We start from the raw sequence: 24190 nt of genomic DNA on the forward strand, positions 1-24190 counted from the left end.
TGGTATCAGGCATCCTCTCCAGTCCACAGAGCTCTACTGTGAGGACACAGAAGAGGATCTGGAGTCAGGCAGTGGTAATGATTGTACAACACAATGAGCACCCTTAAAGCCACTCACCTGTGCAGCACGGCGGTTGAAACAGTATAACGCATATTTCCCATGGCCACTATGAACCACCTCCCCACTACAAAGGAGAAAAAGGAGGTAATAGTCATATTAAAGCAGGCTTACTATCATTGGAAGTTACAGGGTAAAATGGGAATAAGACACCAGCACATACCAATTAGAATAGCTAAAATGATAAAAATGAAAAAAATCTCAAGTCCTATTAACTCCAAATGCTATAAAGAATGAAGAACCATGTAAACTGAGCCAAATACTTAACTTTACTGTACAGTCCACTCATGCTGACAATATGATTCCTTCTGATGCTTATCCAACTGGCAGATAGATAGATTTGCAAGGAGGAAGGAAGCATTTAGTTATATGGTGAGAATCTGCATATGGCTTCCATTTACTCCACACCCAGGGCATCATTAATGAATAACTATGGGAGAAAAAAAAATCCCCAACAGTGCACTAATAGCTCTGAAGACAGTTCTCTCTCTCTCTCTCTCTCTCTCTCTCTCTCTCTCTCTCTCTCTCTCTCTGTGTGTGTGTGTGTGTGTGTGTGTGTGTGTGTGTATGAGAGAGAGAGAGAGAGAGAGAGAGAGAGAGAGAGAGAGAGAGAGAGAGAGAGCTGTGAGGCATGGGGACAGCACCAGGTGGGTACCATAGCACAAGTGTTTCTTCTTGTGTCTAGCTCTGCAAAGCCTAGAGCTCACTGTGTGTTTTCTGGATGAGTAAATGAATGCATGCTACATGTAGTCTACCAAGGAGCCTCCCCTTGCTAGATTTAGTTCCCTTTAGAACATCCCCTATCCCCTGACACTCACCCAAACCCAACAGTCTGTGAGGGACCTGGTCGAGGCAGGATGCTACAAGTAGAAAGCCAGTTTGGGTTATACGGCAAGACCTTGACTCAAAACAAACAAACAAACAAACAACAAAAAAACAACAACAAAACCCAAAAAACAAAAACCAGGGTCAGAATTGTTTAAATATCAAAGCACTTGACAATAATGTTTGAAGATTTGCTTTAACACATTAAATTGGATAGCAAAATAATTGAGTAGGAAGATCCTAGACTCTAATTTTAGTTCAGATCCAACACTGGTGCTGGAGGGAAGTTTGTAAGATGGGGAAGGAAATGTTTTCTATCTGACTCTCCACAGTTCTCTAACATCTGTCTGGTCTCTACCAGGTCAGTGCAGAGGGCAGAACTTTAAATACCTACGGTCTGTGCTTCCCCTCTTGTAAACTGGAGTTTCTGGTTTCTTCCCAACTTCAGTAGGTCCCTCAGGAATTTCTCTTCATGTGATCTTCTGTCTCTGCTCACTCATAGGGGCCCAGGAACCTTTTTCAATGCTGCTGCCCAGGTGTGAGCAGATGGCAGGGCACTTGAAGAAGACCCTCCTTTTGATACAGGATGTGAAAAAAGCAATCATGGAGAGATGCTAGAAAGTGCAGAAATTGGTACAGAGCAGGACAGACTATATATTCTCATGCCCTACACATTCTTCTTTTCCTACTTATACCCTAGTACTGGCTATATCTCAGGATACTGGTTTCAGGCAGGGGCCAACAAGATCAAGTAGTCACAAACAGCATAGAGTGATGAGTTCAAAATGAGACTGTCTTAGTAAGGCTTTACTGATATGAACAGACACCATGACCAAGGCAACTCTTATAAAGACAACATTTAATTGGGGCTGGCTTAGAGGTTCAGAAGTTCAGTCCATTATCAACTAAGTGGGAGCATGGCAGCATCCAGGCAGGCATGGTGCAGGAGAGGCTGAGAGTTCTTTGTCTTCATCGGAAGAACACTAGGAAAAAACTGGCTTCCAGGCGGCTAGAATGAGGGTCTTAAAGTCCACGCCCACAGTGACACCCTTCCTCCAACAAGGCCACACCTCCAAATAGTGCCACTCTGTATCAGTGAATTAGTTAAACCACTTTGGTTCCCAGAGGGTTGCTCTTCCAGTGACCCATCAGAGCCCTCTGGATTTGTGAATGAAAGACACACATAAAAGCTAATTTTGATATGCCTTGACTAGCTCAATGGCTGGGCATTTCTAATCCTCCCCATAGCTAACAAATCCACCTCCATTATTCCTGGGTTAATATCTTTTAAAATCTATATTTTATCTTTGTTACCCTGGGTGACCTCTTATCTTTGCTGCCCAAGAAATGTCTGACAGTCCTTTCGGTCCTTCTTGTATCTACATTTTGGACATTACTCCCTCCTATTTCTTCCCTTTTGGTCCATCCTACCCCTTCTCCTGATGGAGCTTTCTTGCTCCTTCCTTGTTCTTCCCCGGGGAACCTAGAAGTCCCACCTTATTCATACTGTCCAGTCATTGACCATTGGCTCTTTATTGATCAATCAAAAACCAATTGGGTACCTTCAATTATAGGACATGTAGATTCCTGATTTGGGTGGCTGAATTAAGACAAAGCATTAGAACCAATCCCCAACATCTCATCTTTTCTGTCCAGAGAGAGAGAGAGAGAGAGAGAGAGAGAGAGAGAGAGAGAGAGAGAGAGATCATTTCTTAGACATAAATTGAGCATAAGCATAATAATTATGTAAATTATAAAATAACTAACATCCAGTCTATCATAATTGTCAGTAAGATAAAACACTCTACCATCTATCCTAACTTAAAGAACTTATAATTCTATATCTGAATTATGTTTTGATTTTAGCTTGTATTACTATCTGGAAACATCCTTTCTTTCTTTCTTTTTCTTTTTTCTTTTTTTCGGAGCTGGGGACTGAACCCAGGGCCTTGTGCTTGCTAGGCAAGCGCTCTACCACTGAGCTAAATCCCCAACCCCGAAAACCATCCTTTCAAACCTATATAATCTCTCTCAATGTTAAACAACTTGAGTTTGATTGTGAGGCTATAACTAGTCTTCAACCCCATCAAAAGTCCAAGAACAAATTAAATATGAACTGAATATACAGAAAGTGAAACACGTAGCTTCCAAAACTTAAATTGTAGAGACAGCTGACTACCTGGACAGCCCCTGATTTCTTATAACGTTGGGGCATCTGTACTCAGGCTTCTGGCTCAGAGTCGTCTGGTAGGCTTTGAAATGAAGCAGGAACTAGTTTGTTTTGTCTTGGCTAAACTAATCTGTGTTCTTTTCCCCCCTCCCGCCGACTCCTGTGTGTTCTTTCTTGGACAATACTTTTCGTCTGTATTTGAATAGGGCAAATTTCGTTTAGTGGCTACTTTGCCATAACCGGAGCAACTCTCTATGGAGGTTTTGATGCTCAAATTCTTCTTTGAAGGGGAATGGGCAAGCTGTCAGGAGCATATATGTCTTATTTTCACTGACCCTTAATAATAAAACAACATTAAATGAATGTGGATTTCTGATGTTTTTGAAGACTATCATCTATGTAAAGTATATCTGAGCTGTCAAACCTTAACTGCTCTCAACCATTTCTATTTGAGTAAATTGAAAATGTTTTATTATAATTAAATCAGAACTTAACATAACCATGAGCTTATTATCTGGCCTTAATTTGTGTTACTTAATCATCCTAAATAGTTTGTAATAACAGCTATTAGAAGGACTAGGTCAAAGCCTTGTAATCTTAAATGAGTTGTATAGGCACAATGCCTATCTAAGAGTAACAATATTAACCTCAAATTTTGTATCAATATACAGATTTACACCAATGAAAACCTAATTTTATACCAATAAATAAATTCTGTACCAATGTAAGAAATTATAACTTCAATTTTTCATCAATTATAAATATTTCTATCAATGTAAGATTATGGCTACACAATGCTTTGTTCAAGAATAAAATTTGTAATCTATCTCAACTTTTTCCTTCCTGTTCAAAATTATGACCATTCTAAATTATCCCTTAAAATGGCAACCTATCTATAATTTATAAAATAACCATAACCAGACACCCAAACCCAAGGGATCAGGATGATGACTTTCCATGGCTTCTTCCTGCTAAATAGGGTGACAGGAAATTCTATAAAGGTCTGGGAAGGAGTAGGAAAATTAGAAAAATTTGTTAGGCTTAAGAAAACTAGCTTTAGCATTTGTTATCTAGTCTCTGTATGCTTAGAAAGCTCAGGTCTTGACTGAAGTTTTGACTGGAACCATCTGAAAAGTTAGATGAAGCCAGATCATCTGGAATCAGCAGCAATTCCTGAAGCTGTTTTGAAAGCAAGTCTCTGGACAGCATCAGAAAGCCAGGGGCTGGAACAGCAGGTCAGTTCGGTGTCCCAGGGATGAATCTTGCCCAAGTTGTAACTTCTGTAACATATGAATCTCACAACCAAAACTTTAATTCTATTAACATATTCATAAGGTACACAGATCAGTTAAGGATAAATTTTGTTTCTTGTTTGAGAAGGTAAGGCAATTGTCTTTTTTTTTAAAGATTTATTTATTTATTTATTTATTTATTTATTTATTATGTGTAAGTACACTGTAGCTGTCTTCAGACACACCAGAAGAGGGCATCCGATCCCCATTACAGATGGTTGTGAGCCACCATGTGGTTGCTGGGAATTGAACTCAGGACCTCTGGAAGAGCAGTCAGTGCTCTTAACCACTGAGCCATCTCTCCAGCCCCAGCAATTGTCTTTTTTATGAATTACTTTGATCAATAAGCACTTGTAATAAATCTCTATGCCATTTGAAGGATGGCATGATGAATCTTAAGGTTTCTATCACTAATAAGGTTTAGTTTAAATTTATCTGGTTTTGGCTAGAGACCTTTTCATGTCTAAGCCAGTTACTGGGCTGTTCCCATGTCAAGGAATCAGCAGATCAAGTTACCTGCCCTGTTTGGTCTTCTTGATATTTTCTTTTCTGTCTATAGCCAAGATTTCAGGGATGGGGGGGTCTTACCCTATCACATCTAAACCATATCACTCTGGAAGGGGTTCAAAGCCTTTTCTCCTTTCCTTCAACACAAATATAAAGCCTCTGTCCCAAAATATCATGTCTTTGGTCCAGTAACTGGAAACCATTAAAAGTATAGATAGAAGTAATTTAACAGCTTGTCCCCTCTCCCAGAGGAATTTTAGTATAACCACCAAACTCATAACCATACACATTTTGATAATTAAAACAACTCAAAGTAATTAAGATAATCTAAATAAATATTCGAATCTGTTGAGATAGTGTTTTTCAACATCTCTTTTCTGTCCTCACACAATTAATTTTTTTTGATAGTGATACCAAGGCCTAAGTTTATACTCTCTGAGATAGGTTTAGGTCCCCTAACCCCTGCTTATGACCTACAATTTAAGATCAAAAGCCTAAAAGTATTTATTTATCTATGTATTTGATTTTAAATAAATTCTCTTCTACCTACTGTATAAGCCTATTTCTAGGCTCCTCTAGATTTCTCATAACAGGCAAACAATCTCAGAAATTTCATGTAGACCAGTTCAAAGATCTTGAGTATTTGCCTTTGCAAGACCTTTCCAAATTTTCTCTAAAGTATTTTTATTTTCATTCAAACTATTCTCTCATTTCATGTATTTATTTTCTACATTTGAAATCAAAGGACTGGATTTCTTTACTCCATGATTATTTCAGAACATTTAAACAATTACCATTATACTCCCTTCTTTCCTTAAAAACAATTAAATCAAATTTCTGTCCTTTATTATCTGCTTGTAGGAAGCAAGCAGTGCCTACCATCTGATTCTGCGCTCAGCAGCCAGCCTGTGCACAGCAGGGGCTCCCAGCACCTCTGAGCTGAGGCTCTCTGTATTGCTCTAAACTGGGCGAAGAAATCCCCACATGGCTTGAGTAAAATCTGTAGCCTGCTAAGAAACCAATTCTACCCCCAGATCTTTATCTAACACCATGGTATGTGTGTTCCACCCGAGAATCTCTAAATAATTTTTAGTAGTGAGTTCTTGCCCCACTTTGGGCACCATCTGTAGTGGTGAATTGGTTAAACCACTCTATGCTCCCAGCAGGTCACACTTCTAGCCACACACCAGAGCCCTCTGGATTCCCAAATGAAAGACACAAGACACACACACACATACACACACACACACACACACACACACACACACACACACACACCAGCTAAATTCGATATGTCTTGGCTAGCTCAATGGCCAGGCACTAGCATATATTTCCCTCTGGTACTCCTGGCTTAACACCTTCTAATTTGGAGGAGACATTGGCTAAGACTATCTGCCACCTGAACTCCAACTTTCTGCAACTCAATTCTTAGCTCCACTCACACTGTGGATTTTGCCCTTTATAGCCAGTCTCTCATGGTCAGAGCAGGCTATGTGAGTGGCTTCCTTGTAGGAACACATGGCATCCCCAGGAAGACTCCAAGTGTCAGATTGCTCAGGCTCGGGTGACAAAAGCAAGACACTGAGCAACTTAAATCATGGGTTTGTTTTTCTAAGCTCTAAGGCTGGACGTCTCAGAGAAGAGTGTGTGCAGGGCAGATTCCTCTTGTAGCCTCTCTCATCTACCTGTGGATGGCATCTCCTGAGTCTAAACACTGTTCACTCTGGCTCTATGTCCCAAGCTTCTCTTCCAATAAGAACACATTCATATTGGATTAGGACAACGCTAATGTCCTTGTTATAACTGAACATCTTTTATATACCATCTCTCTAGACACAGTCACATTCTGAGGTGCTAGAGGCTAGGACTTTCAGCACATGAACTTGAAAGTGAATCAAGGCATCCCATGATGCTCCAGGAGGGTATATATTTGTTTTTGCCCCTTCTCCAAGGAGGGCAGTGGGTTTAGGGGGCCTAGTTTATACTAGTAGTCTCTGTGCCCTGATCTCTTTCCTATGAGACCACAAACAAAGAAGTCATTGGCACATGTGGGCCATAAGGAGGTGTTTGATGTGGGTAAAACTCAGTATGACCACTGAGAATGGGCAAGGTGGCCCATGTGGCCACCGAGGCATGCTGGTATGCAGATCGGGACAGTATCTCTAAGTGCACAGCAAGTGTTGTTCTTTATGATCCCACAGAAATCTCCTCAGACTGAAAGTTTGGACTATGGTTAATGTTGTTTGACAAATGAGAGGAAAGACTTGGAGGGGACATTGGCCAAGACTATCTGCCACCTGAACCCCAACTTTCTGCAACTCAATTCTTCTCTTCTGTTGCCCCATATGCAAGTCTCTTGGCACCTGCTTTGAGTGGTTCATAGCAGGACCACCTAGAGAAAAGCACCAAGTAAATTAAGAAGACCCCCACTGGGGCCACAATCTCATGAAATTGCCAAAGGTCTTGTCTACCCATCTTACTCAATTATTGGGGATTCTCATAAGCCCCTACATGAATTTCTCCACCAGTAGCATCTCATGCCTTAAAGAGTCTCTCAGTTTCTGAACTACCCAGGGAGAGCATGTTGCATTCATTCACATTCTCCATTTCTTGTTTATTAATTCATCCATGCTTATATCCCCTCATCCTAGGGGAACCATTTAATGCTTCTCTTCCCCACTCCACCCCAAGTTTCTTTGTAAGTTTCTCCTGAGTCCTGCCCCTGCACAGGCTGACTATCTAGAAGCTGTGGGTAGTTACCTAGGACATTAGATAGTGACAGTGGAGTGGGAGGAAGCCACAGATAGGGTTCAGGGTTAGGTTCTCCTCTCTTAGTATGGCCTGCATGAAGCCCCCCATGGAACATTTGTTCTCCAAAAGCCTTCACAGATCAGGTGACATATGGGTGGGAAGTCCCTCTTCTGTGGTCACTCAGCTCTCTGAACTTATTCCTGGAGATTCTTGTGACACAAAGCCTGGCACCATCAGTCACAACAACCTGCTTCCAAGAGCTTAAATCCCATTCTGTGCTCAATCATAAGACCTCAGCGCCTTCCACTGTGCTATGCTAAGGCTGCTGTTGCTGCCTCTCGTAGTGTGGACAGGAGCTCATGGGATATACCAAGATACCTCTAATTTCTTTGCAGCGTCCCTGGCTCAGGATCCGGGATACCAGCTGGTGAGGTCTAAGAAACCTAATTGCCCCCTGCTCATCAGAGGCATAAAGAGCAGTGACACAGGTAGATGGAAATTATTCTATGAGATAAAATTACAGAGAAATCCAGGACTAAGTGAGTGTGACTGGTAAGCAGTGAGGTCACCTTTAAAATCTTGGGGGTCCTCCAGGAATGGCTAGATGGGGTCTATGATTCTCCTCTCATGGGGATCCTATGACACTGGGGCTGCTTGAAGGAACATTGCCTTCTTGAGGCACAGTCTCCTCTGTTGGGATAGCCTTTTTTACTTTGTTTGAAGGCACGGCTCGGCTCGGTATTTTCATTTGTTAATTCTGTACTGCTGGAGAGGTTAGTGCTGGCAGGATTTGGTATTGTCATCTCTATAGCCTATCAGCTGCGGTTTTCTATTTTGTAAATATTCACCCTTCCTCCCCCTCCTAAAGGAACTCTAGAGAGGTAGCAGAGGTTGTTTTGATGCTAAGTGGTTGTAATAGAAATCTGAGGGACAGTAGCTCTGTCAGGAAGAAGGGGAATGGAACTTCCAGGCAGAGACTGTCACAGGAGAAGAAAGTCTGGTTAAGTTAGATGAGCTAGCTGGGTGACTGCCCAAGAAAAAGGCGTAAGCTTTAAATGATATTAAAAGTCTCTGTGTCATTATTTATGCTGCTGATGGGTCTGAGAAAGTCCCTTTATACTCTTCTCTGTGGTACATTTGGGGTCAGCACTATAGCTTATGTCTCCGTCTCTATAGCTCGCACACGCCTGACATTCACATCTCAGGACCCCCAAGATTGTCTGTCTCAGTAACCCTACTTATTCCATGTCCTGAGCCTGTGGGAAGTGGACACCCCACCCCCACTTTCTCCTAAATGTCAGTTGTCCTCATCCACAGTGGCCTAAGACCACCCTCTTCTCAGTGCTGACCCTCCTTCCCAGACCTCAGCACTATGGCACCAACTTCACCTGTCTGGTGACTTTCTCTGTAGCTGGTGTGACTGTGGAGAAGGCCGTGTTACCTGTGAGTGAATCTAGAACATCTAGTTCTTCAGAGTATGAGAGGACTAGACGGTGCTGTTGGAGAGCCATGATGACTGAGTCCTAGAATACTGGCAGAGTAGAAGTCATATAAGAACACAGGACCTGTGCCTCTGTGAGTGTGATTTCTTGGAGATGGGGTCAGGGTGTTGGCATACCTCACTTTTACTCGAAGTGACGAGAGAACTTCCTTTGCTGACATCATGATATGCAGAACCCCAATAAGTTCCTCTCAGAAACTAACACAGCAAGACCACCTCCTCATGAAGCTGTTGCTGCTGTTATAGCCCTGCTTCTAATCTGCCTCACCTTGTTCAAGTGAGCCTCAGCTCTGGGTCTCTGCGTGGAGCAGAGACTGTGGCCAGGGTATGTGAGAATCCAGGCAGCAACCACTTAACAAATATGCCTGTATCCTGGGTGTCCAGAAGAGGCTCTTGGTATCACCGCATCATCAGGGCCACTGGTTGATCTGCCAGAGTCACATCCGCAAAGACAATGCAATGATCCTTAGTCTGAACAAAGCAGGCTAAAAGAGTGAAGTCTCTCGGGAAGAAAGAAGCCAGGACAGTAAAGGAAATAAACTGCATTCACCCTGCCACCAGGCCAGTATCTTGGGTAAATGATATAGGTGTCCCAGGACCCCATGATCCCTCAAGAAATGGCCTGTGCTGACCTATGCTGCTGTCCCATTCATCAGTCCAGTTGTATTTGTGTCTTGTACTCCCTTGACTCTTTTAAGGCACAGCAAGTTTTTCCAATCAGGAAACGATAACCAATGAGAAAACAGTTAGTGACAAGATTCCCAGGGGAAATGTGTATACAAGATTACATAAAATCACATAGGTTGAGACCAGGGCTTATCGTCAGTCTGCATATATGTGGAGATAGAGTGCACTAGAGACTTGAATGTGGAGTTTATGAGGAGGAAATAGATGAGAGTCTATAGTTGTTAGTCTCTGCTGATTAGAACAGCCACTCTGAACGATTCAAGCTGGCTCAGGGGTTCAGGTCATCTCTATTCACCTGTAACCTGGACAGTGAGGTGGAAGTATAGAAGGCCTAGCATGTCAGAGCTCCCTGAAGGATGTGTCTCCCTGAAGGATTGTATAGGATGTTTGCATTGGAAAGATGTATGCAGGGGTTGGGGATTTAGCTCAGTGGTAGAGCGCTTGCCTAGCAAGCGCAAGGCCCTGGGTTCGGTCCCCAGCTCCGAAAAAAAAAAAAAAAAAAAAAAAAAAAAAGGAAAGATGTATGCAGAAGTGGATCCTTCATTGTCTGGAGGATGGTGCTCTTTCTGTCTCTGTCTCTGTCTTCCCTCCCCCTCTCCTCTGCCTCCCATCCCCTCTCAGAGAAGCACTGTTTCCACAATCCTCAGGAGCCTGGATCAGAACATGAGACAGGGTGAGTATATTCCCAAGCATGCTTCTCTTGGTAAGTTACTTTTTCTGTGGCTGTGACAAAACACTGACCAAAAGTAACTTGAGGAAGTTTATTTTAGCTTCCAACTTAACTCCCAGGCAACTGACCTTCCCTGGAGGAAGTCAAGGCAGGAGCTTACTTCCTGTTTACTTCTTACTGCTTACTTCCTCTGGGTGACTCAGCTTTCTTTTGTCATCAGTCTAGATCCACCCTTATAAGAGAAGGGATGGGGGTGGGGACTAAGAGTTTGTACAGTACACACCCAGACACCAACTTCTCAACACAAAGGAGACTTAATACCCCAGAGGGAAAACGTGGGGTGGGATGGGGAGGTGCCTCTAGATTGGGCAAAGACAATCAGCAAAAAGCAGATTTTGTTGTTGTTGTTTATTTTGTTTTCTTTTTTTTTTCTAAGAGTGGGTTTTTTTTTTTTTTTTTTTTTTTTTTTAAGGACAAAGGGAGGAAGCCTGGGCTAGGGTAACTTGGTAAGTCCTGATTGGACAGGTTATTTAGCCAGTGTAGCCAAATAATGAATTTTGATTGCAGGACCTTTGTCTCAGGAATGAGTTTGTGGCCAAATAAGGGAATGGACCTTGGATGTAATCTAGTGGTGCTTAGCAAAGGAGAGGGAAGGGAAAAGGGCAAAAACTGTCAGTGCCCTGTTGGCAAAGCTGGGACCTGTTAGAGAGGCCTTCAACCTGCCTAAGGATGGCACTGCTCACAATGAAGTGGACCCTCCTCCATTAATTAGCAACCGGAAATAACACCCTCCCCCCAACCCATACCCCCTGTCCGATATGATGGAGGCAATTCTCAATTGAGGTTGTTGCTCTGTCTCTCTGTCTCTCTCTCTGTCTCTCTCTCTCTCTGTCTCTCTCTCTCTCTGTCTCTCTCTGTCTCTGTCTCTGTCTCTGTCTCTCTCTCTCTCTCTCTCTCTCTCTCTCTCTTTCCACTCCCCGACTCAGAGAAGCACCATTTCTATAGGTGTGTCAAGATGCCAATCAAGATTAGCCATCACACTGGCATCCAGCCCCTCTGCATCCTTGTCCTCTACCTCTTCTTCCTCTGTAAGGTGCTCCAGAGCATGTCTGTGCCAGTTCTGAATACACTTTGCAGTTAATACTCAGGAAGTCAGGCAAGAGGCTTGTAGCTTCTAGGCCAAGTGGGGCTACAGAGTGAAGTCTTGCCTCTAAAACAGCACAGTCCAGGGTCCCATTGATGGATCTGAGTGGGAGCTCAGATGCTAAATAAATCTTGATGATCAAGCAGCAGCCCACCTGAGAGCACTGAGCCAAGTCTCCACGTCAGAGACGTTGCAGACTTCAAAGACTCCATCAATATCTATAGATGGTAAAATGAACATAAAAGTCATGGATGGTACTAGTGTGGTCTCTCTGAGTAACTTGAAGAATTTTAGTTGTCAATGACTGGCTTGGTCAGCCCTGCAAGCGAATCACCATCACTCTGGTTCCTCCAAGAATGAGGAGCTTCTGACATATTGAAGTGGAGGTGAAGAGCTCATAACCAAATCTGGAGTTAAAGGATGGTTCCACATGGAATGGAGTTTGGATATTCTCCAACTTTAGATCTGAAAGTGGGCAAAACCACAAATAAGAGAAGAGTCTCGGAAAATGCCCAAACCCTCCACCACTCAGAGTCAGGAAGATGAGGCAGAAGAAGCAAGAGCACTGGGAACAGAAGCCACTAAACAAAGCTACTGACAAGGATGGCACAGAGATGGGTCCTTTGGTCACAGGTGATTGATAAATTATTTCTCTGCCAGGGAAATGAACCAATTCAAGCCAGATTATGTTATATTAAATGCAGATTTATTGGGAAGCTGCTCTCACTGAGAGTTCGCTGTCCTCAAGGACTGAGGCCAGGGAAGTCACCATGGGGAGGGGAGCAGGAAGGAGGAAAAGAAAAGAGAGAAAGAGCATACACACGCTCTCAGAAAGAGGAGAGAGAGAGAGAGAGAGAGAGAGAGAGAGAGAGAGAGAGCGCAAAATGTCTCGATTATGTAGGCAGGAACCTCTCCAGAAGGGGCAGCCCAGCCCTTGAGCTAGAAAGTTCAGAGTTGGTGGTTGGTGGCAGGGTATGCCAGGTAGGGACTGAGGGATGCTAGGAGAACCTGGATGCCAGGTTTGTTTTGATATGTAAAATATCCACCTCAGTCCCTTGTCCTGGGGTCCAAAACCAAACAGCGATGGGAAAGTGAAAGAGGAGAATGGCTGGCTGTTTCACAGGCAGACAGGTGCAGCTGGCCAAGGATGAGAATGACCTGGGATTCAAGTGAGCCGGATCAAACCGATATTCACACCACCAGTCTGGGGAGGAAATCTCTTGGGATTGCTGAGCATTGGGGAAAGATGGTTCAGAGATTAAGAACACTTGCTGCTCTTGAACAGGTCCTGAGATCAGTTCCCAGTACCAAGACCAAGAGATTTACAATTTTGCCTATAACTCCAGTTCTGAGGAATCTGGTGTCCTTTACTGGCCTCTACAAGTACCATACACATATGGCACACAGAAACGTATGCCTACCTACATACAGACACTTAAATAAAAAACAATATTTCCAAATGTCTGGGTATAGGTTATAGACAACCACAGGAGAAACCTATAGCTTCTTCTTGAAAAAATATTAAAATAATAAAAATCAGATCGAGCAGAAAGAGCCCCGAATTCTCCAGTAGCACTCTAAGTTATGATGGAATCATGATCATGCCAGCACTCATGGTAATGGCTCAAAAGACAAATAGAATGGTCTGCTGTTGTTTTGAAACCACCAGTGCCCACACTCTATCCCTGCCTATTGAGAAGGACCATTGATCTGTTTGTTATAGAGGGAGTTTGGGTATACTGGTCAGGACATTACAGGGTAATTGGCAGACTTCCGGTCCAGAGAAGATGGCATTGACTCACCTCCACCTCCTTTCTTTAAGCAAGAATAATACACCTCAAAAATAATGCAAGAGGCAGAAAAAACAGACTCGAGGATATGTTGAAAACGCCAGTTGGAGGGTTGGGGATTTAGTTCAGTGGTAGAGCGCTTGCCTAGCAAGCACAAGGCCCTGGGTTCAGTCCCCAGCTCCGAAAAAAAAAGAAAAAGAAAAGAAAAGGCCAGTTGGTTTGGGACTTGGGGTTGAAGAACAAAATAGAAGAGGAGCATTTATATCTCCATCGCACACAACATCTGTATCCTCACCAAACACACCCTTTACCAGAAGAGTCTTCAGAACCTATCTATCCACAGAGAACCCCACAGTGCAAGGCAGTGGTGTGAGCTCATGGGCTCACCCATCTCCTATGTGGAGCCCTCTCTACAGCATTATACTACTGCTTCATCCTTCACTGACCTTAGAACCAGTTTCTTCAAGCTTCTAGCAGAGACTGAGGGCCAGTAGTTCTCCAGGAGTTCTCCAGACATTCAGCACCAGACAGACTGCTGAGACATCAGCTTGTGAACTAGCAAGCTTGGTCTCTAGTGTGAGACAACCATCATTTGGACTACCCACACAGTATCAGATTCAAACAGGTCTGTTCTTCTAGAGAACCCTGACTAATACATACACACATGCACACACACGCACACACACACACACCAAGCAAGTTCAACGTGTTTATTTTTCCTCAGTACCGAGTGAGTCTGGAAGTTCTAGATCAACCTCTTTACAACAGATATCCCTCTGAGGCCTCTCTCTTTGGCCTGCAGAGGGAGTCTTTGCCCCATGACCTCACGTAGATACCCTGTGTGTATATGTCTGTATCTGTGGTGGTTAACCGCTTGGAAACTTGAGATCCAGACTCGCCCGAGACATTGCCCTGAATACACTGCTGGGTGATTATCACGATTAGGTTAACTGAAGTGAAAAAAACCCATCCACTTTTGGTGGCATCATTTCATGGGTTAGGATCCCAGACTATACAGTAACCTGAGAGCAGTCTTTCCTCAACACTCTGCTTCCTGACTAAAGGTGAAAATATGGCCTGCCGCTGCACACTCCTGTAGCCGTGACTTCACCATCACGATGGCTTGTAACCTCCAACCCTGAGTCAACGTAAACCATTTTTGTCTTTAAGTTGCTTTTATCTGGATATTCTTCAACAGCAGCAGCAAAGTTATTTTGGCAATTAGAGTTCCAGTCTCCCCCTCTTCTTAAAAAATCATTAACACACTCTCTCTCTGTCTGTCTGTCTGTCTGTCTCTCTCTCTCTCTCTGTCTGTCTGTCTGTCTGTCTGTCTCTCTCTCTCTCTCTTCCCCCCCCCCACCTCCTTGCCCACCATGGTTTGAGTGTGCCACCGTGCACTGGTGGGGGTCAAAGGGCAACTTTTGAGAGTTAGTTCATTCCTTCCACAATGTGAGTGACCAGGCTGAGTGGTAAACGCCTTTGCCTTCTGAGCCATGTCGCTGACCATCAACCCTTTTTCTTTCTAAAGTTTATTTATTCATTCATTTTACATCCCAATCTCAGTCCCCCTCTCCTCCCAGTACCCACTCACACAGACCCTCCCCCGTGCCCCCTTCTCTTCTGAGAAAGGGGAGCCCCTCTGGGTATCACACCATCATCACCACCCTCACCGCCACCACCACCACCACCACCATCCCCCCCACAGCACATCAGGCCACTTCAGGACTACACACATCCTCTTCTATTGAAGCCAGACATGGCCACAGTCAGGGAAAAGGGATCCACAGGCAGGCAACGGATTCAGGGACAGCTGCCACTCCAGTTGCTGGGGGACCCACATGAAGATCCAGCTGCACAGACGGGGTGGGGGTGGGGCCTAAGTCCAGCCTGTGCTCGCTCTTTGCATTAGCCTCTTTCTTAATAAAAACAAATGAGAAACAAATGCGACAGTTCAGGAGCGGAGGGCGGCTCTTCCTCGCTGACTTTGGCTCCCATGATGCCACACAGGAAAAGTGGAAGTGTTTATTTTCCAAGGGCCTTGATATCGCTGATAACCTGCGGGTGGAAAGTTCCTTCCTTCTCTGTGGTCAGTCACCCTGCCTCTCTTCATTCCTGGGCTAGGTCAGTAGGACGACTTCTCAGTCCTGTGACATTGAAGCCTATGACCCTCGAACTGACCAAGTTTTCTGTCTCTGGAGCCTAGGACCTTTCACTGCGTGATGCTGTGGGCACAGCTGCTGCCCCTGCTGTGGGCAGGTGAGTGGGAACAGGGACAGGGCTAGTGGGACAGAACCAAGATAACGCTCATTTCTTTGCAGGGTCCCTGGCCGTGGAGAATTATGAGCTCTCATTGACTGAATCAGTGACGGTGCAGGAGGGTCTGTGCGTCTTTGTACCCTGCCAAGTCAAGTACCCTGCTTCCGGGGGTTCTGTTTTTGGCTACTGGTTCCAGGATGGGGCCAACACAAACCTCAACTCTCCAGTGGCTACAAATGACCCACATCGACCAGTACAGCAGGAAACTCAAGGTCGTTTCTATCTCGTGGGGGGCATAGATACTAAAAATTGCTCCCTGGACATCAGAGACGCACGGAAAAGTGACACAGGAAAGTACTTCTTCAGGTTGGATGGAAGTGTGAAATACAGTTTCCGGAATCGGATGCTCTCTGTGCATGTGACAGGTAAGAGGGCTATATGGAGGTCCTTGTTCTAAAATCTCTGGGTGCCTTGGAAACCACATAATGAGGCTGGTTGGGGGGCGGGAGCCTGGCTTGAAATAGGGCCAGACGCAGTGATCCCCACCATGTCTTGTGTCCCTATTTCTCTCTGTCCAGCTCTGACTAAGACCCCTAACCTCCAAGTCACATCTACCCTGGTGTCTGGCACTTCTACCCGAGTGATCTGTTCTGTGCTCTGGGCCTGTGAGCAGGGGACACCCCCCATCTTTTCCTGGATGTCATCTGCCCTCACTTCCCTGGGCCGCAGAACCATCCTCTCCTCAGAGCTGAACCTCACACCTAGGCCTCAGGACAACGGCACCAACCTCATCTGTCAGGTGACCTTCCCTGGTGCTGGTGTTACTGTGGAGAGGACTCAACAGCTCAGTGTCACCTGTGAGTGTCAGGACCTGGGTCCCTGGGGGAGGGAGGATAGGGGTGTGGGATGGAGAGGTTAGAACTGGGTGGTGAGTCCCGAAAGCCAAGAGAAGAGAAGAATACCAGGGTGCAATGCCAGCAGCCATGTCTCCTCTGAAAAGCAAACAACCGTGTCTGTCTGCACAGATGCTCCACAGAAGCTGACCATCAGGGTGTCCTGGGGAGATGGCACAGGTAGGGTCAAATGTCTCCTCCCTGGGATGGGTGGAGGGACTGCCTCTGCAGGAGATGAGGAGGTATTCTGGAGCTCAGACAGGAGGAGGCTCAGGATGGGGAAGGGAGTGATCCCCCATGCTCACTCCCCCACCTCACCCACATAGTGCACTCTCCCGGAGACTCAGTCTTCAGTGCCAGGACTGTGTCTTCATCCCCAGGTTGCCCTTGCCCCTCCACCCCATCCAGTGCCTGAGTCCAGCTCCCCAGTTCTTTTCCTCTCTGTGAGGTGATTTTGTCAAATTCAAAGTGTGAGATGTGTCTTACTCGGCCTCAGACTCTGTAATAGGATAGAGACAGCGACTTACACAGCAGAAATGGACTCACTGACTCCAGAAGTCAGGAGACCCAGTTCCATGTGCTATCTCGTTTGGCTCCTGGTGAGGGTACCTGTCTGGGCTATAGCTGATCTTTTCTGCCTCCTATTCTTAAACAACAGAAATGGACTACATAAGCACTCTGCCACCTATTTATAGTCCCAACAATCACATGTTTGGGGCCTCTATTCTACAACATCATCTATCTTAATTACCTCCCAAGGCTACATCAGTTGTCAGGGCCCCAGTATATGGATTTTAGTGAAATATAACTCTGCCCATATAAAAATTTAATAGTAATAGTTCTTGTTGTCTAATGTCTCCTGTCTTGGTTGACCATACACAGATATCCTTGCATGCACATTTAAACACACACACACACACACACACACACACACACATCTTCACACACCACTTTGTAACTTTACCATTGTTAGTTCATTTATTATTATTATTTATATACCACTGAGCTACACCCTAAATGGGTGTTGTTAATGGGGTTCCTAAAGAAATTACCTCCCCTCAAAAGTCAAGGCCCTAAACTGAACTCAAAGTTACAAGAAGCCAGCTCTCTGGGGATAGCAGAAGCAAAGCAGCTACCAGAGTTGCTATCTCAACCCCAGACACCCAGTGGGTGCAAAAGGAGACAACAAACTCTGCAGTTTCAAAACAGCTTGGCTCAGGAAAGCAGCTAACTTCCTTATTCTGCTCCTAATGCCCCCTTGCCCCCTTTCCTGTCCATAGCCACAAAACCCCAGCTGCACCCTACTGAACTCTGGTCATTGTGTTCCTGAGTCCTGTTCCTTGATCATTGTGTAGCCCAATCTGGAGACACCCTCTGGTATTAAATAAAGCCTGCCCTCAGTGTTTGAGGTTATCTAGAGTCTCATCTCTTGTTTCCTCCTACAAACTTAATTCTTACTTATCCTCACGGTTCCTCCACAGTCAAACTCACATACACTGCCACAACACATCTGTCAGTCAATGGCAAGTGACTAAATTAAATTTTCCCTCCTCCAGCTTAGTTTTCTTGGAGCCTTCCTCCTTCACACATATTACTGGCACCATGGTTTTCTAGTGCTATGATGACATATTTACCCATTTATCTCCTGAAAGAGCACCAGCATACTCCTTGTCTTTCATTCCATAAGTGACCTACATGGAAACTCTGTACATTTGTGGCATGTCCACAAAATTACTTCCTAAGGAAGAAAATTCCAGAACAGAGGGTCACTTGTATTTCACATACACAACTGCCAAACTGCACAGCCTGGACTTTGTCTCGCTCATGTTTCCAGGAACAAGATCTTTCCTTAACAAACAGACCCACCCTCCCGACGTCACGTGTGAAGTCGCTGTATTTTTTTCATTCACATTATCATCCTCTCAAGGAACAAGGGTCTCTTTTATGGTGTTTATGTTGTTTATTGGTCTGTGGATGTGGATCAGTTGGTAGAGTGTTATCTTAGCATGCAGGAGGCCTCGGGCTGAATCACCAGCATTGCATAAACCTAGCATGGCAATCACACTCTCGTAATCCTAACATGAGAGGTTTTGAGAGAGAACTTGAGAGGTTCAGAAGTCTCCCTCCCCTACATAGTGAGTCTGAAGTTGCCTGAAGTATTCAAGACCCTCTCCCACAAAACAGAAAGAAAGAACGAAAGAAAGAATGAAAGAAAGAAAGAAAGAAAGAAAGAAAGAAAAGGAAGGAAGGAAGGAAGAGAGAAAGAAAGGAAGGAAGGGAGAGAGAGAGAGAGAGAGAGAGAGAGAGAGAGAGAGAACAACAATAATTTGTATTTATTGGTCTATGACAATTTCCAAAGTTATCTGAAGAGAGATTTCTATTAAGGAGGCAGCTGTTTGCCAGGTGACGAAATGTTTCCGTGTCCTTTGGCTATCATAGGGTGATTTTGCCTCACTGTGGACAGAACAATGTGGCATTGTCTCTGGACAGCTCAATTGTTCTTCATGTCCCCTGCCAGCATTCCTCCTCCTGGAATCTCCTTGGACTTTTAGGACAGCTCCACCATGAAACCCATCACCTGAACTGTGCCGTACCTGCTTTGGGCACCAGTGAGCTCCTGGGATACAGTTGAATTAGTCAGGCCTTAGTGATGTGTTCTTGAGAGACAAAGGCAAACTCTCCAGGACAAGTAGGGCATCTGAGTTGACAGATGCCTAGGAGGGAAGAGTGGGACCCAAGTAGGTTCTGATGAGCTCACACTTCTAAGGGCTACTGTCTGTCTTTCGTCTTTATGATGAGAGGCCGTTAGCCATCCGGGGTTGCGGGGTGGGGGACGGGGATGGGATGGTAAAAGGAGATAATGTAAACGCAGTAAAAGGAGGAGAAAGGCTCTCTGCAACTGGGCTCAGCTTTCTGTCTGCCTCCTCAGAAACTAAAGTCCTGCAGAGTGGAGCATCTCTGCAGATCCAAGAGGGTGAGTCCCTGCGCCTGGTCTGTGTGGCAGACAGCAACCCCTCTGCCATGCTGAGCTGGAAGCGCCAGACCCAGAAGAACTTCCGGCTCTCTAAGGGTGATGAACTTCAACTGCCACGGGTGGAGTTGGAGGACCAGGGAAAATACATCTGCCAGGCTAAGAACAGTCTGGGTACTCAGACAGCCTCTGTGAGCCTCAGCATAAGGAGTGAGTTGGAAAATGATGGAGGTTGGGGGCGGGTGAGGCATTGGGATCACAGCCTGGGAAACCCCCCGCTGATCCCTATCCCTGTGTTTCACTCCCCAGGCCTTCTACAGCTGCTGGCACCCTCCTGCTCCTGGGATTCTGAGGGTCTGCACTGCAGCTGCTCCTCCAGAGCCTGGCCTGCCCCGTCCCTGGGCTGGCGGCTGGGGGAGGGGCTGCTGGAGGGAAACAGCAGCAATGCCTCCTTCACAGTTATGTCCAGCTCTGCAGGACCGTGGGTCAACAGCTCCCTGAGCCTCAGTGTGGAATTCAGCACTGACCACAGACTCAGCTGTGAAGCTTGGAATGACTATGGAGTTCAGAGAGCCACTATCGTGCTGGTTCCAGGACAAGGAGTCTCACAGGGTAAGGTGTGGAGAAAGGGATGATTTATGTCTAGACTCTAAGACATCAGGAATGACCAATATGGGGCTGACTCAGGTTAAAATGGGGCTAGCGTTCGTGGTTTCCTATCTGTTGGCTTGGTGAGGGATTGGGGACACACAGAAAGATATGGAAGAAAGGACCTAGACCAAAGTGGGAGTGGACATTCTCACATGGAATAGATTAGAAAAGGTCGGATGCTAAGATGCCTGCTCAGGAAGAAGACTTTTCATCACCCCAGGTCTCTCTTGATTAGCAGACAAATCAGAAACCAGTGGAGGAGCGGTTCAGGGGGCCATCTGGGGAGCTGGTCTTATGGCTTTGCTTGCTGTCTCCTTCTGCCTCATCTTCTTCATGTGAGTGGTGGTCTCATTTGGTGAAGGCTTCTTGTATTGATTGTTCATTGGTTAAAGGATTCCTAAACTCCGCCCAGTGAAATGATGAGCTAGGCCAGGGCTAGCAGAAGCCCCCTGCTAACCTGGTCAGGTATTGATACAGCCTGTTCAAATCATGCAGTCCCATTCACTGAGAATCTTTAATCCACAGAGTAGTTCTATCTCCGGCCCCTGTCCTTGATCTTCCCTGGTCCCAAAATTCATCTACCTGAGCTGAAAAAAAAATAAATAAATAAACCTTCTTCTCTTTCTCCAGAGTGAAGTTCCTCAGGAAGAAATCAGCATTGGAAGTAGCAGCCATGGAAGGCAACCACCTTGCCAAGAACCTTGTCTCCACCATAAATAGTGCAAGCATGATTTCGTCCAACATTCCATTGAGATACCCCATCCAGGTACCCAGACAGCCCAGCACATTAAAACTGGGCTTCTGTTTTGTCAAATGTCTCTTTTGGTATCCAATTTTCCTCTCAGAGACACAGGCTGGGGAGCTGTCATTTCCCCCCACCTCTATCCCCTGCTTCCAGCATTTCCCCAGGCCTACCCATTGTTCCTGTTAGCAAAGCTCTTCCCAATGTAGCTGCCTCCTTTCCCTGGGCCTCAGCACTGGTCCCATCAGCCCAGAGTAAACTTGCATAAAGGAATTCTAAACACGGCTCTTGAGCCTTTACAGTCCAAATATGTGTTGTCTAACAGAAATAGAATGTCAGGCTGGGCAGACCTATAATCTCAGCACTCAGGAGGCTGAGGCACGAGGATGAAGAGTGTTGAGCGCCTGGCAGGGTGACTTGTGAAATCCTTATAAACTCAAATGTGAAAAGAGAGCTCAAGTGTGGCTCAGCATAGAGCACGTGCCTTGTGCAGAGAGAAACGGGATGTGGCTTGGAAGTGGACTGTCTGCATAGACTCTATGGGATTGTGACCCAAGGGTAGGGCCCTTGGTTAGATCCACCAGGGAATGGGGTGTGGCTCAGAGGTGTAGTGCTTGCCGGAATTTAACAGTGAGGCTTGTGAGGTGTAGCTCTGTTGTAGACTACTTTTCTAACATATGTGAGACCCTGGGTTCCATTCCCAGTAGGGGAAGAGAGAAGGAGGAATCGGGGACGAAGAGAGACAAACATACAAAGGCACAGAAACACAGAAAGACACACACAGAGAAAGACAGAGACAACAGATTGTATGGGCACATACCTAAATTCCTGGCACTTAAGACACATGAGGAAGGAAAATTTAAAGCTTGAGATTCTTGGGCTACATGGGGGTTTCCAGGACAGTCTGGGCTATTTAGACACTAATTTTAAGATTTAACAGGAAAGTAAAGAAGTAGACTGTTGGCCACATATGTAACACAAAACCTTCATTAGTCACATTAAAAAGCAGAAACGTGTAAAACAGATTTCATTCCATATAACCCATCCAAGTGACTGTGATTCTGATTTGTTATCAGTAACCATATGTATCATTTATTAATGACATATCCACATTCTTTTTAATTTGGGGTACTCAGACTTCCAGATCCAGTGTGTACTTTGTTCTCACAGTAGTTCATCTCCCCTGAGACTCCCTCATATTACGTGTGCCACATGTGGCTAGCGTCATATTCAACATCAAGACCTACAGCATTCTTTGGGCTAGTGTTTCTTGATCCGTCCTTGAGTGAAGCCTTCATCATCCTCCATTCATCAGTTAAAATATCCCAAGTCTAACAGGCAGGCTATCATCTGCCTCTTGCAGCGGCAGGCTTATCCCTGCTCTCCCCATAGACTGTGAGCCCCGCCAAGGTGTGGTAGGTCCAGGCTTGAGAGCTCACTGTAGCTCCCTGCTTCTGCCCATCAGATTATAATTAGATGAAGTTTTAATTTTATTTGGCTTTATTTTATCTTATTTTTGAAATTTTACCTACTTATGTTTTTGGAGAAAGGGTCTCTGTGTAGCCCAGTTGTTCTGGAACTCACTATGAAGCTAGAGTTTGCTTCAGACACAATCTTCCTTCTAAGGCCTCCCAAGTGATGGGTTGCTGGCAGGACACATCTGGCTTCACCTTCATTTATTTTCGACAGTCTGATGCTGCCATTTGTGAGTTACTTAACCTGAATCAGACTATGTTCATCCATAAAATGGGAAGGGGGGGATTGTGAAGACTCGGTGAGACTCTATAAAAAATTAACCTTATCTGAGGTTGGGGTGCTGCATATCGTGAGACCCTTTGCATATTATGTCCAAGGTCTTGGATTTGGTTACGAATGCTGTGTATACAGGGCATGTGCACAGAGACACATAATGGGGGAATGTAGAGGAAGGGGCTGGACACATTCATATTCATGTTTACACATCAGTAAGTAAGGCGAATGAGTGGAGGCATGGAGGGAGCACTCAGGAAATACATGTGAGGTAGATAAATGAACGAATGCACACCTAAGCCCCAAGCTGCTTTAGTGACTCTTGCTGCCATCTGCAAAGACCTGACTGATTCCCTTCTCTAATCTGGTTCCAGGATCATCTGAATGAATCAGAGTCACAGACCCAGAAAGAAGAGCCACCTCTTGCCACAGCCCCAGACATCCCAAAGGATGAGCCCGAACTTCACTATGCCTCCCTCTCCTTCCAAGGTCCGAGGCCCCAGCAGCCAAAGAACACGGAGACCATCAAGTCTGTTTACACAGAGATCAAGATTCACAAGCGCTGAAGCTCCTTGCCCCATGTGTCAGTCACAGTGCTGGCTGGAGTCCCAGAAAGGCATGGCTGAAGATAGCATGTGTTAGGAGCATATTCTGGCATCAGTGGCCCTCTTAACCAAAGGATATGTAGTGGAAGGAGGGAGTTTTGGAAGGAGAGAAGGTTACAGAGATTCCTAGGTTCAAATCCATATTCAGTGTTATTCCCAGAGAAGCCACCTTTTTTCTTTGTGCCCCCTCTTCCTCCTCTGTAAAGTGGAGTCATAATCTGAGGAGTACCAAGGAGAGAATGTGTTTATTGTTGATTATATTGCTTTATGTTGCCTGAGCAGTGGGGAAGAACGTTTTGTCTTTATTGCATAACTTGAATTTTACTTGTATATTTTTAAAGAACATATGTTAGTTCCTAAAGTTATTCTGTTTTGAAGTGTGACTGTGTTGTAGCTACCTGTATCTCAGATTGGACTCATTGGACATTCTGCAAACTCTTAAAGATCATACAGATATCAGCCCAGACTACTATACCCAGTAAAATTAACAATCATGGGGCATAAAGCTAATATATAAAGATCTCCCACAAATCAATAAAAGTGACAGACAATTCAATACAAAATGGTAATATGTGAGTGGTAAGCAAACATACAGAAAGGTGACCAATCAGTGCTTGTCAACGAAATATAAATAAATACAGTACACCTACCAAATTGTTCAGCAATTTTGCTCACAACTGCAGACCAAAAAACACAAGATACAGTTACTCATCAGACTTGCACAAGGGTTTGCATGGAAAAATTGGGGATGAAGCTCAGTGGTGGAAGGGTTGCCTAGTATGTCTGAAACTCTAATGTGTTTGACCTCAAGTCCTATAAAATAGTGAAATGCACCCAAAAGCCCATCATTGAACAATAGAATCCAAAAA

The 24190-nt window shown here is 45.0% G+C and overlaps 1 protein-coding gene across 3 annotated transcripts; it reads left to right on the top strand.

The window, feature by feature from the left end:
- The first annotated feature begins 15392 nt into the window (after positions 1–15392).
- Siglec5 (sialic acid binding Ig-like lectin 5) lies at positions 15393–23969 on the top strand. 3 transcript variants are annotated; one of them, XM_006228946.5, is made up of 9 exons: positions 15393–15710; positions 15773–16135; positions 16289–16567; positions 16736–16783; positions 19533–19784; positions 19884–20186; positions 20461–20560; positions 20856–20991; positions 23091–23884. In XM_006228946.5, the coding sequence occupies exons 1-9, from the start codon at positions 15674–15676 to the stop codon at positions 23280–23282; spliced, it is 1710 nt and encodes a 569-aa protein (XP_006229008.1). In that variant the 5' UTR covers positions 15393–15673; the 3' UTR covers positions 23283–23884. The 3 variants fall into 3 exon arrangements, with proteins under 3 accessions (XP_006229008.1, XP_038960534.1, NP_001099719.2); NM_001106249.2 differs by having other exon boundaries at positions 15594–15710; positions 20464–20560; positions 23091–23969; XM_039104606.2 differs by lacking the exons at positions 20461–20560; positions 23091–23884 and having other exon boundaries at positions 15459–15710; positions 20856–20993.
- Positions 23970–24190: the final 221 nt, after the last annotated feature.

Source organism: Rattus norvegicus, chromosome 1 (genome assembly GCF_036323735.1).
Source record: "Rattus norvegicus strain BN/NHsdMcwi chromosome 1, GRCr8, whole genome shotgun sequence".
Classification (NCBI taxonomy): domain Eukaryota; kingdom Metazoa; phylum Chordata; class Mammalia; order Rodentia; family Muridae; genus Rattus; species Rattus norvegicus.